We start from the raw sequence: 14,321 nt of genomic DNA, 5'->3' as shown, positions 1-14,321 counted from the left end.
CACGCTGAAAGCCTGGACACTGACTACAACAGGTTACAGCCCTGCACGCACCCAGCGTGACACACTGAACATCACCATCACAAGTATTCATATGTTATGATCCAACAGATATACAAGTGCACAGGATTGTAACTGTTGCCAAGGCAATTAATTCCCCCCTCCCTATCACATTACCCACACTGAACATCATTTGCTGTTCATATATTCAGAACGGGTAAGGACTAGTAAATAAATATGTACTGTAGGTACTAGGCCTACACAGAGGCTAGTACACGTCCGGACATGTGCAAATGTTGGAGTGTACATCTGAGGTGATCCTTTTGAAACTACTTTTTTTTTTCCAAGGCCAATTTGAGTCTGGTCTGCAGGTCGTTCCACGACCAGGGGGGCCAAATATATTTTTTACCCCCCTCAAATGTAAACGAGGGTACTACACACCGTAGCCTGGCATTTCATCTGAGGTATGTATGAAATGTAGAAAGGGAGATCACCAACAATAGCTTTGCAAATTAAGATATAAATGATGCAGCCTGCGAGATGTCAATGACAACCAGCATACAGCGTACAGTGATGAGTTCTGAAGGGTAAGGTTGTTATGAACCTCTGTGCAGCATGGTACAATTTGGCCAAAGTGGAGGAACAAGCAAACCTATGTATCATCATAGTCCAGCTGGGACAGAACGAGGCCACTGATCAACTGTTTGCGAGAGGAAGGGGTAAAACAAGCATTTTTAAGCTAAAAATCAATATGAATTTTAAAATGTAGGTGTTTATCCAAGCAGAAACCAAGGTATTTGTAGCGCCCCACGGTCTCCACCCACTCCATGGGAGTTCCATTCAGAGTGGTGATATTAACAGTGATATGAACCAACATAGGCATGCACAATGTGGCCTCAAGATCAGTGGTTCCTAAACGTTTCTGGTCAAGACCTAGAAGAGAGTAGACGTTGTGAGCTTGTAGATCGGCTATTTTCACTACTTTTTTCGTTTTGATTTTTTGTTTGTTATAAATGATGGACAAGAACATTTATTTTTACTCGACTTGTGACCTATAAGAATTGGTCTGTGACCACAAATGGGTCCCAACCCACTGTTTGTGAAACAGACATGTACACTGAATGTTCACCTGCTCATTTAATATATGTACTAATGAATATCAAGCCACTGAATTATGACAGCATAATTACATAATTACGACAGCAGAATTATGACAGCATATCAAGGTTCAAGAGGCATTTCAGGTTCAAGAGGCTATAATACAAATGTCAACATGCTATTAGTACACACACACGCACGCAGCACGAATGACCGGACGAACACAACGCACACACCACACTGTACGCACACACATTAGAGAATATATGTACAGTGTATACTATATTATAGTAAACAATATGCTTATGTTCTTACTACGTATATATGCAGATGCTTGCACGCACGCACACACACACACACACACACACACACACACACACACACACACACACACACACACACACACACACACACACACACACACACACACACACACACACACACACACACACACACACACACACACACACACACCTTTGCGAGCCCATTTGTGTGTATGCCCATTTGTGTGTGTGCGTGCGAGTGAGTGATAATGCCGGAGGCTCTGATGGGGCATTGCAGGCTGTTAGCTGGCTATCTCTGCCCAGTAGATAGCTCATTGCCAAATGATTTCTCTCTCCCTCCCTCCCTCCCGCACGCACACACACACGCACGCACGCACCTTGACACCTGAAACCTGGCTGCACTGGAACTCTTTCAGATCAGCCTCATGCATTTTTAATGGAGGTAATTTGCACGGGGCCTGCGTGTGGTGTCACCGCGTGTCTGTCTTAGTATTCATCTACATTCCTCCTTTCACACCTTGCATTTGTACCTTACGTCTGAGGAACACTGCATGGGTCACAGATCTGGACACTGAAGACTGCTTTTCTTTCTTTTTTTATCCCACCATTTTGCAACCCATTTTTCACCCAGTGTAAATTATCTAATGTAATCCCTGGGCTCTACACTCTCTCCGCCAACCTGGGGAGAGCAACGGACTGACCACATGCTTCATTGAATGCATGAGCGTCCAAGCCACTTCTGTTCACCTGACAGAGGGGAGTTTCCCCGGTTGGACGTAGCGAGTGGAAGGAACACGTTATTCCAACCAGATCCTTTCCCCTTCAGGTGCCCTGGCTGGCCTGGGGGAGGCAGTACAGAGACATATATGCATTCTGTACAGTACCTGACAGGTGCGTTCTGTACAGTACCTGACAGGTGCGTTCACCACAACAGGGTCCTTGTTGGTACAGTACCTGACAGGTGCGTTCACCACATCGGGGTCCTTGGCGGTGACCGTCCCGACCAGCGCTCCCACCTTGGCGTCTTCCTGCACCTCCATGACGGCGCCCTCTGCCGGACTGAAGGCGGGCGGCTCGTCCTCGTCCGACACGCTCACCCGCACGATGGTCTGGTCCCGGAAGGAGCCCAGGTCCACGAAGCGAGGGTCTGCATGCTTGTTCACTGCCTCCACCACCACGTTGTGCGTGCGCTTGCTCTCAAAGTCCAGGGCCTGGAGATGAATGAAACAAGGTGGAGACATCAAGGAGGGGGTTGTGTGGAGGTCGCATGACGTGGACTCCCAAACAATTGGCAAAACACTTGACTCACTCACGGCCAAGGATGAGTTTTTCCTCAAAGGCGCTCCCTACCAAGGACTCATGGAGCAAAATGTTCTGTGGGTCTTGAAAGATTAGTACTAAAAACAGTGGCGGTGTGAGCAGACTGTTCTAGAGAAACTGTAATGTTTACCCACAACCCATAAAAATGGTTCCATGATCCAAACATGCAGGTCCCGACCCAGTGTAGAAAACTACAGCATATTGTTTTGAAGACCTTTGGAAGATGGCCTGCGATCATTCTAATTATCGCCATACTGTGGAATAAAATTCATTGACAGATGCAAAAAAAGAGCAGGATCACAACTATTCTGAAAATCCCTTTGAAAATTGTACATCTAACTTGTGAAATGCTGGAAAGTATTTGCTTCTTACAGTACAAGGTCAATAAACATCCTTATCTTCATTGATATTTCTGGAATGATTCACAGAGTAAAATCCAAAAATCGATTTTGACATTAACAACAACGCGAAAAACAGTAACAATGTTGTTACCACTAGCCTGCAGTAGCCTGGCCAGTACAATACCTTGCTAAATGGCTAACCTTGTAGTTTACAGATTGTCCCCTCAGTGAAACCTGCTAGACTTCCACCAAGGCTGCAAACAATACATCCAATGCAATGCATGATGGCTGCCTTAAAGACAACACTAGAGAAAATTAGGTTGTGTGATTTAATGATTTCCCTTCTTGGGCTGAAGGTCAATCCATCTGCAGCCCTTCACATGCAGAACTGTGTGTAACTTGAGTGACAGGTTGGATACATCTGGGTAAGATGTAAAAAGGCCATATCTCCAGCTGCACAAACTAGGAACTGCATTCCTTTATCAATGCTGGGTAAGTCCTTTGTGCTTTGCTAACAAAATGGAAGTGAAAAAAGTGGATATTGCAGTCTGCTGAGTCTGACTGCTTCTACCTCAAATCCAGTTGACAGCAGGTGCTGTGAATGTTTTTAATCTCACGAGGAACACACCATGTGGCCAATAGCATTTCAAAGAAAAGAAAGGCAATGTCACAGCTGACTTCAAATCTATAAAAAATAATGAGTAGCGACAACCTTTATGGAAATTGAGAATTGAGCATGCTAGGATTGACAAGATCAGTAATGCGTCAGCCCAGGTTATAAGATTTGTGGATAAAACAGAGAGGCGAGTAGCTAAACCGCTAGCTATGCTCCTCTGTGTCCCTGTCCGGTCTTGGCTTCCGAGGCCGGGTCTATTTTCTACCCAAGGCCGGGGCTGCATGGACAGGGCCTACCAGAGCTACTGGGACCAGTTAGCCACTTTGATTAGCGCCTATAGCTCCGGTTTCTGTGTTTCAGGGCAATTTTCCGCTCTGTTGTGCGGCGGCGCTTACATGCCTACTTACATTACTAATATAATATGGTAATACGGTATACCTTTACATGCCTACTTACATTACTAATATAATACGGTAATACGGTATACCTTTACATGCCTACTTACATTACGCCCTGCTCTGCCTTTGACATTTTGCGGTGACATCGATGTTACCCTGGTTTTTAACCAGCCAAAATTCTCTTATGTAATTTAGATGGCATATTATGTACACATAGTCATTGTACAGATATTCTACTGTATGATAGGTTCTTAGTTTGCGTATGATCCTTGATGACTATTTTTTTATATATTTCATGTATCATGTGTTGTTCTTGCTTACTGTAAATCACTCTGGATTAAGAGCGTCTGCTAAATGCCTAAATTGTAATCGCTGCCACCACACTACCACCCAAGTCTCGGCTTGTGTTTCAGACACGTTGGCTGAACACATGTGTGAGTCCAGCCTCAGGCATCAAGCTCTTTCCAGGGAGACACATTTCTAGTGTGTGCCATTTTCACGCATATGCAGTCATCATAATCATCATCAAGTATCAATATTATGGCGGCAATTACATATCTGTGCTAATTTTGTAGAAGGCTTATGGAACCTCCCAGTGGGCATGCAGTGTATGTCTGCATATCACATAGATAGACTACCACTGATAATAAGAAGCAGAGCTGCTAGCTCAAGCGTATTCAGCCTTTCATCTGTCATGTTATCTAATGTTGTAGCTTGAAGGTTTCTTGCGTTAAGCATGCAAAGGTTGCTATGCTCCATATAATTGCTAACTATCAGCTGTAATGCTTTACTTAGTGATGACAGCAGACTAAAGAGTCCACTATTGGATGTAATGAAATGGACTTCCCTACAGCTTTAGGAATGGAGCACCGCTGACCAACTGCTAACAGAACCCTTACCTTTTTGACGGAGATCACCGCCTCCTGCGTATGTGGGTCTGTGGTGACCTTGAAGAGCTCCCCTCCCTCTTGGTCTTTGATCAGGTAGCTCATGTCTGTGTTCTCTCCCATGTCGGCGTCGGTGGCGATGACGCGGCCCACCGAGGTCCCCACGGGCGCCCCCTCCGAGACCGCAAACTGGTACATCTCTGGTTGGTGACCCGGGTAAGTGTTACAGGAGGAAAGAAGGGCAGAAGGAAAATAAATAAGTGATGGAAGGTGTTACGAGGAAGAAGAGGAAAGGTGGATGACCGGAAGAGGGTGAGGTTAGAGGGAGAGTGCTTGTGGAGAAGATGAGACAGAACAGACAAAAAATTAAGCAGGCACAGGAAAAAATAAATATCACGTGTCAAAGAGATGAATTGAAGAAACAAGAGGGGAGAAAGGGTGAGAGAATGCAATAAAGGAAAGAGATCAACGGGATCAGGGTGAGTTAAGCGAGGTCTGTGGTCAATATGTTCACAGCATACCATCCAGTTCAATTAAATTCATGTTGAACATAATACTGTATAACATTATGCCATTGCTGTTAGCTGCACTGACAGCTCCTATTGAGTTCCTGTCAGGGGTTATGCACTACTATATCTCTGGCAGGTTTGAGTGTTAATAGTGCATATGCTAAACTGTCAGTCCATGTCAGTATTAAGACTTTCAGTACTGTCTGCCAGGGTTCATTCACAACACTGAACATAACAACTGGTTTATATATTCAAGCACATTCTTTTGTACAGTTTGCGAGGTGTGCATGGATCTGCTTTCCAAACTGAATCTGTGGCCATACAGCAGTGAGAATTACTGAAGCTAGCCGTATTCACACAAGCAGCTACAAAAGTGACAGGCTACTATTCCAATGGAAGCCAGCAACATAAAGATGACACTCGTAACTTCTGACACAGGTCTGCTACAAAAAAGATGAAATGGCTTCCACATTTTAAACACTCTTTTTCCAATGTAAGTCGATGGGAATTTTGTATTCACTAATACATTAATTATTAATTTAAAATTGTTTAAATGGGGAAAAGGGCTCTCTTAAGACGGCAATGACAGTGTTTCAGATATTCAGACATTCATTCATTCATTCAGACATTGAGTGAATTTTAGTTAGATGTTTATGTTTGATCAATTCCACTGATCTTGCACTGACTTTGTCGTCGGCCAGTTCCCAGTTGTTTTTAAGCTGAGCCTTTCTATGTTCCTTCATTGTTTTTCTCACTCGCTCCCACACAGACACACTTTTTGACAAGATTAGTTGCGCAACAGTGACTCATCGGCAATGTAGCTCGTTTTTCAGCTTTTGTAGCGGCTAGCGTGAACGCACCATGAGGTGAAACATATATATATTAATAATATAATTTCACAGAAAGTAAAGAAAACCAGTGACACAACCTAAGCTACACAAAAACCTGATCTAAAGTAACACAGCAAACAATACAACTTTATTGAGCTAGCTTGACAACTCTTGATGAGTTGAGAAAACAGGCTTGAAAGGTTCACTTCTGTGGTCTCTAACATTACACCTAGCTACATGTTTAAGCATTTATTTCATATTTACATGTCGATTTCAGCTCTGACACTTAAATGGTAAATGGTGCATTTATATAGCGCCTTTTATCCAAGGCGTTTACATAGATTGTGCATCAATTCACCCATTCACACACACATTCATACACCGATGGCAGTGGAAACCATGCAAGGCACGAGCCAGCACATTGGGAGAAATTAGGGGTTCAGTGTCTTGCTCAAGGACACTTCGACACTAACTCTGGGGGAGTCCAGGTTCGAACTGGCAACCTTGTGGTCCCCATCCAGCCACTCTACCCCTGAGCCACCGCCACCCCTTATTTCAGACATGCTCTAGTATGTGAAGAGTCGGCCTGTGCTATTAACTCATTTTGAAAAAGAAAAAAAAGCGAGTAATGTTTTAGAGACAGGGAGAAAGAGAGACGGAGTCTTATGTTGTACTTATATGAAATTAATATTATTATGGAATATTATTCCATAATACTGCAGCCCTTTTCTGATAATTGTATACTATCTTGATGTTTTTGTCATAGTTCTTTTGCCCTGTACCTATTGTATTGCGCATAATTGTCTCCACCAGGCCGAAGGCATGGGGAGAGAGTATGTTTTGCACTCCGTCCGTCCGTCCGTCCGTCCGTCCGTCCGTCCGTCCGTGTGTCCGTCCGTCCTTCTGTCTGTGAACAGCTAATCTCTGGCACCGTTAACCCGGTCGATGCCAAATTTTGCACACACACTCCCTGGATGCCAACGCTGAACCTCTGCCCCAGAATTTCCAGAACGGCCTGTTATAGCGCCACCAGGAGGCCGCTTTGTGCAAAACAAGTTTTTGGACAGTACACCTACAGATTTTATCCAAACATCACGCAAATTGGTACACAGTCTCTCTAGAGCCATTCAACGAAACAGGTCTTTCAGATTTCTCAGACTCCATCCTGATTGGCTAAGATTGGCTTCCAAAGTTCGCAGGAGTGCTCAGTTTCAAACAAAATGCTGCAAATCATGAACACATCGTGTGATTTCCGTTAAATTGTGCACACACATTCCCACTAGGCCGAGGATGAAATGCTACATGAACATTTTCAACTCAGCCTCATGGTGGCGCTATAACTGGTCGAAAAGTGTTTTTACCTCTAACTGCACGGATCTGTGGATAACTTTGTATGCCAACTCTCTAGAGGCCAAGGAAAAACCTTTGCCTGGAATTTTAAACATCTGCTCTTTATAGCGCCTCCAGGAGGCCGACATATGTAAAACACATTTTCTAATATTACTCCTTCAGATTTTATCCAAATTTCACGCAAATCGGTACACATGCTCTTCATAGTCATGTGATCAAGACAGGTTTGTTTGATTTCTCATAATCCACCCTCATTGACTACGATTGGCTTCTAAACATTTCAGGAGTAGCCCGCTTTGTACCCGCTTTGTACAAATCGCCACAACTACTCAACGCAGCGTCCGATTGTGGTGAAACTGTGCATGCATATTCCCACTAGGCTTTGGAAGAAATGCCACTTGACAGTTTTCAAATCAGCCTCATGGTGGCGCTACAACAGGTCAAGCCGCATCACACACACACGTTTATATTGCTCCTAAAAAAATTGCCAAACATCACACACACACTCCTATCCTCCTGGTGGAGACCTGTGCCCAGAAGGGCACTTTTTCTAGTTCCTATTGGGATTGACTGACGGGTCGACAGTGAATTTGGCATCTAAGATGACCTTAATTCACTAAACTAAATCTAAAATTACCACAAGAGCTGTGAGGATAAAACAAAACATCAGTGTCACTCTCTTGAATATTGATTCAGACCTCTCTAGAGTCCCATGTACCGGGCCAGACATCAGTTCCCATCACTTGATGGCCAGTTATGGGTTGAGTGTTGGACCAGCACATGCATTAATATGAAATGATTTTCTCTGACAGTATTTGGGCCAGTCAGCACGGCTGAGACCATTCCCTGATTGGTGTTAGTGCCTCTCTCTCTCTCTCTCTCTCTCTCTCTCTCTCTCTCTCTCTCTCTCTCTCTCTCTCTCTCTCTCTCTCTCTCTCTCATTTTATTTTAATTTCTTTGCTGAGTGGAGTGGTTTCTCCAGCAAAATCTCTGGGACAAATTATGTCAAAGCATGTTGGGGATGATGTAAACAAACGATCCGTGGTAAAATAAATAAATCAGCACTCCATCACTGTAGCACTGTATACAGTGGGCGGGTCTAACATTCAGAACTCAGAGCCCATAGGGGCCCATAGGGGCCACTGCTCATTCTCTCTCTCTCTCTCTCTCTCTCTCTCTCTCTCTCTCTCTCTCTCTCTCATCATGCACCACATTTCCACTAATTTTCTTTTCAGGAAATGCAAAAAAGAGCCAGTGTTCCAATGGATCCGATATAATTATTATTTTGTCACAAGCACTTGTTAATACTTAATCGCTAGAAAAGACAAAATCTCGTCTTTGGCATTGTGGACAAATTGATAAATGACGAGAAATCTGTAATGCTCACAACGCAATGAATCTCTGAAGACAGAATCTGCTAACAGCAAGCTCTGTCAGCACCACTGCCTTAAACATTGTAACATTGTTGTTAGCAGGAATAGAGGAAAAACTGTCTTCACTTACAGAATTAGATTTATTGAGCAACGCTTCGGTCGATCAGACGGTCGATCAGGCAGACCTTCATCTGATGCCTGATGAAGATCTGAACGACTGACACGTTGCTCAATAAATCTAATTCTGTAAGTGAAGACAGTGTGCGGGATCCGTTTTTCTCTACTTCTACCGTTATCCAACGCACCTGTCCACTGTAGGTGTGCATAATGGCTTTTTTCTTCTAATGTTAGCAGGAATAAACACAGATCTGCACCAGGAGGAAGTGTAGCCTACTAAGAAACTGCGTTTTTAAACAAAAAAGAGGCATGAACTGAATGGGTTCCCAGATTGCAATTCTGTGCGTTGTCGCACATTTTGCATGACTTGAATTGTATGATGAAGAAAGTCATTAATTCACAAAAATATAAGTTGAATATATTATATATTAAGTTGAAATATGGAGATACAAGGTTTCGGCCCGACAGTGATGATACAATTATTCTGCCCCACAAGATGAACACTAATCTCTCTCTATCTCTCTGTATCCCTCTGAAAATATGTGTGTGTGTGTGTGTGTGTGTGTGTGTGTGTGTGTGTGCGTGTGCGTGCGTGCGTGCGTGCGTGCGTGCGTGCATGCGTCTGTGTGCAAGAGGCTCACTCTGTGGAAAGCGTGGAGGGTTGTCGTTAACGTCGGTGATGACGATGGTCACCGTAGTGGAGCCAGAGAGACCGCCCAGTTGACCCGCCATGTCCGTGGCCTTGACCACCAGCTCGTAGCGGTCCTGGGTCTCACGGTCCAGGTCTGCCACAGCTGTCAGGATGATCCCTGATGATGGCGGCATGGAAAGGGACACATGAGAAGTGGGAGAGAGAGAGAGAGAGAGAGAGAGAGAGAGAGAGGGGGGGGGGGGGGGGGTGGGGGGGGGACACCGAGAGAGACAAAATAAAAGTACACAACAGTTGTTAGAATTCCTGCAACTTGATAATATCCCTGACGCCGCCCATTTTGAATATCAACTTCAGCTGAGCACTCTATTACAGATGAGACGCACTAGTGCAGTGCATTCCAATTCCCCTCCATGAGCCCTCCGGATAGACGAGATTGTGTCTTTGTTTCCCTTCTTCTTTCTTTCTTTACCTTTTTTTCTCTTTTTTTTTTAAAAACACTGTGCTTATACCATTATAGGACTGGGCTGTATTAAAATGAATAATATATAGGCAACGGAATGAAGGCCTGCCTCTGCCAGAATTAAGCTTCAAGACAACTGCTCTATACGGTGAAAGCCAAGCCTGTGTCAGGATGTACCTCTATAGTGCAAGCAGTGGGTTGTAGACAAAACAATCACAATGGCTTCTCTTAATCTGCCCAGGGAGCGCATTCAGTAGTTGCATTTCAACAGGCTCTGTGCTGAGTTGAAAACAGGCTGTCTACTGCGTTAAGCCACACCAGTCTTACACTTCAAAGAGAGGAAAGAGTTCTGCAGAGTTTGAAAAGAAAGAAACAATCCAATCCTCTGCATGCTTCCAGAAATTGGATATTTGTGAAAAGATGACTGCAGTGTATTGGTCGCTGTGACTGACCCACTATGTGGACTAACTACAGTAGCAACACTCAGGTCAGGTTGCCCTGTCCAATCACAGGCAGCTGGGGATGTCATGGCTGACATTGTGACCAAGACACAGGAGAAGAATGGGGGGAATTTCAGCTCCATATTTTTAGTTTTGCATTTTAGTTTGACAATAGTATGGCATAATACCGGTAAGCTCTGTATAATTGGTTGATTGACAAACAGCAACATGTATAAGCTCACAAGACATCATAATGTATATAGGCATTGGGAGCTTGTAGATTCTTTATATAAAAAAAAGTAATGTCAACTTTCATTTATGTAGGTTTTGTATAGCAGCACATTGCAGCAACAAGGCAATTCAAAGTACTTTATGTAAAACATCAGGGCATTAAGATATAGAAACTCTATTGTAAGCTCTAATCTTCTTTTGTGAATAAAATGTTATTTTGTCCAATAGTAGAGTATGTGAATACAATATAACCTATACAATTGGGCTGGTTGTATTGAGCCATTTAGATCCTGTGTCTACAGTCTAGGTTGAACACAATCCTGTTTCTGGTTTGACCCGAAGGTCAAAATAATATTTCTCCCCAGAGCAAGCAGTGCTAAAAATGTCAGCACTTTTGCAGGAGTGCCTGCGTCATTCTGGCGAGAGACACTGGCGAGAGAAACTAAAACATGATTTGTTTTAGTTGTCAAAAACACTTGTTCTCTCCTCCGCACCCATACCCTAGGTGGGGTTGGTGAAAGGCCTTTCTGTGAGGAGTTTACATGTTCTCACAAAAAACATGCAGTAATCCTGGTCTCTACTGCACCCCCCTGGTCAGCTGGGGCACCTGATGGAGGGGAAAGAAACTGGTTGTAATAACATGTTCCTTCCACAAGCTATGTCCTACCATGGACACTCCCCCCTGTCAGGTGATAAAAAAGCGGTCTAATCACTCCTCGTGCATTGAAGGAAGCATGAGCTCAGGTTGGCAAAGGGAGAGTCATGCCCAGGATTGCAGTCTAGGTAATTGGAACCGGGTTAAAAATGGGTTACAAAATCCTGGGGTGGAAAACATTTATGTGGAATGGTTAAAGTGAAAGACCATTCAAAGAGTGTGAAAATACATTTGTTTAGAAAAATTCAATGGCATGATAATATCACTGCATTCCATGTGGGAATAATATTACACAGTCATGCACACTGCCACACACTGCCACCCGCCAGCCCTACAGCGGTGGCACAACAGAAGCTAGCCGCTTCACTGGGTGGTAAGATAATATTTATATTCTGCCCCTCTCCTGGGATTTTACATGTCAAAATCTATTGTTGCATTTCCTGGGCTTGTGCTCCTCTCCCTCCCAGAGGTTTACATTGTGTTGAATACACAACTCAGTGATTCTAGTCACATTTGGCTCCCAAGTAGCTCCGGGTCATGTTTGTATGCGAGTAGCCAAAAGTACATGCAGCAGCGGAGCTAAGGAGGAAGGCAAATGACATGGTCCTCTTTCATCCACAGGAAGCCAGAGGGGATGCATTTATGATGCATTTCCCCCCTATCTCAACCCTAACTCCCTGCATTGAATAAGATTTTATTCAACACATTTGAATGTAAAATTCCGTTACAGGATTTATATTCATTATATGTCTCCCATGCTGACTGAAAATGAACGTACACGACACAGGGGGAAGCCAGTGTGGACGTCAAAAACGCCAAAACCCTAGTTATTAAGGAGCTCGGAAAAAGCTAGCCTACATAGGAAAGGAAAGAAAAGTGAGCATGAAATGTAAATGACGATAGCTCTATTTCTTCCTCAACAGAACTTGGTCTGTGAATCCACAACCGACCATGAATGGCAGTGTTTCGCTTTTGTTCAATTCATCATACTGTCTCTTGAAACATAACACATGATCTGTGGAGAGTGGTATTGCCTTCATACACAATATCATAACAAAACAATCCCTGAGAGAATTTTCTTTACAGAGAAAGACACAAAGAAAGATGCCTCAATACTGTCATAACAATCCAACATGTGAGAGATGTCTTTACATAGACACCGATTCTTAACCGTTTTCATTTCAACGACCATCGGTTTAGATTATATTTTATCTTTATTGATCCCACAAGGGAAATTCAGTTGTCGGGTACTGCACTGCAGTACCGCACTATGAAGCATAGGACAGATCAGAAATACATCTATATTATCTATATTACATTTTGTGACATCAACTGTCCAATCATATGAGGGCAATAATGTATCCTGTGGAATTTTAGGCAGGGGGGTGTAATTGTCGTACAATCAGAGGAGCGAAAAAATAAATAAATAACAATAACAATACAATAATAGTTAGACCACGGATCCTCATTTGATACAGTAGCCCAAGTCCTTCACCGGCAGGTCGTGAGACGAGGAGCTGGTCTCCCGGCTAGCCCCACCGAGGCAGAGCCATTTATCATCCCGGCACCGGGGCCGACCGAATCAAAGCAGCAGGGACCAAAAAAAAGAGGGATCATTAAAAGTTTAGCGCTTCTCCCACGGGGCCATTTGCAGGAAACACCAACGCTGGGCTATGCCTGAGAGATCGCGGCTCAGGCCTTATCCCCGCCATCCGCCTCACCAATAGAATACCAGCAGGGAATTCAGCCATATCTGCTGACTGGGGACGCACGTCTCTACAGTGACACTATCTGCATCTTGGGGGATATTCAACGTATAACCCTCTGGAGATTTAACTGTCTGTGCCCAATTAGCATTTTTATTTGTGGAAATTAATGATGGGTTTAAGTGTTTAATAGAACACAGGGGTGATTGCCAGTGCATTGCAGTATATCTGCTGTAGACTAATAGTTGTGTCTTAGATGGCAGGGCTTATTTCTTATTTTTGAGTGTCCATACCATGCAGGAAGGTCCGTCTGAACTGAGTGATGCTGAACTGTACTTGTTGTACTGTACTCACAGTGTGTGTGTGTGTGTGTGTGTGTGTGTGTGTGTGTGCGTGCGTGCGTGCGTGCGTGCGTGCGTGCGTGCGTGCGTGCGTGCGTGCGTGCGTGCGTGCGTAATGCTGTGCAACAGTGACACTTGGTGGTGAAAAAACGCTATTTCCATGCACAGACAGACAGACATACAGACAGACAGACAGACAGACAGACAGACAGACAGACAGACAGACAGACAGACATGCCTTGGGCACATAGTAAAAAGAAACTAACATTGCAAGTAATTAATGCTTACGGCTATATACGGCAGTGCATAAATCTCCTTGAGCAAGTTGGTTAATCCTTCATCTGTATGCCTGTGAATATATGGGGAGGCTGTATCCGTGTAATGATCATTTCTGCAACTTGTTTAGCTCTGCCTAACTGTTGTCCCTGCCTATGTCTAACCTCAAGTCACCAGGCTTTCCACCTCAGAGGTGGTTTAGATTGGATGATAAGAACATTGTCGCTACAAGTTGGAATAAAAGATGAATATACCAAACAAACTATTCCAGGAAGCACTTGAAGAAACCTGTTGGATTCATACGCTGCATCAAGGCTTTTATTGGGTCTGACCTAAAATGATGAGGCCCTCGATAGCAGGGGATTATTTAGGGTAGTCCTTATTACCGGTTTGGGTTCCAGCCTTATGACTACAAACCAGTGACTACAACATGATGTGTA

The 14,321-nt window shown here is 43.9% G+C and overlaps 1 protein-coding gene across 3 annotated transcripts in view; it reads right to left on the bottom strand.

Annotated features, from left to right (window-relative positions):
* Positions 1–14,321, bottom strand: part of LOC306929392 (cadherin-22-like) — a 125,971-nt gene that overhangs the window by 70,652 nt on the left and 40,998 nt on the right. For all 3 annotated transcript variants that reach the window (XM_079509910.1, XM_079509909.1, XM_079509911.1), the window contains exons 4-6: positions 9,762–9,929; positions 4,954–5,141; positions 2,334–2,590 (exon numbers count right to left, since the gene is read on the bottom strand). In XM_079509910.1, coding sequence (XP_079366036.1) covers positions 2,334–2,590; positions 4,954–5,141; positions 9,762–9,929 — 613 coding nt within the window. The remainder of the gene's footprint in view (positions 1–2,333; positions 2,591–4,953; positions 5,142–9,761; positions 9,930–14,321) is intronic.

The sequence above is a fragment of the Electrona antarctica genome, assembly GCF_951216825.1.
Source record: "Electrona antarctica genome assembly, chromosome: 9".
In the NCBI taxonomy this organism is placed as follows: domain Eukaryota; kingdom Metazoa; phylum Chordata; class Actinopteri; order Myctophiformes; family Myctophidae; genus Electrona; species Electrona antarctica.
Note: the sequence above shows the minus strand (reverse complement) of the source record. Positions and strands in the feature narration are given on the sequence as shown.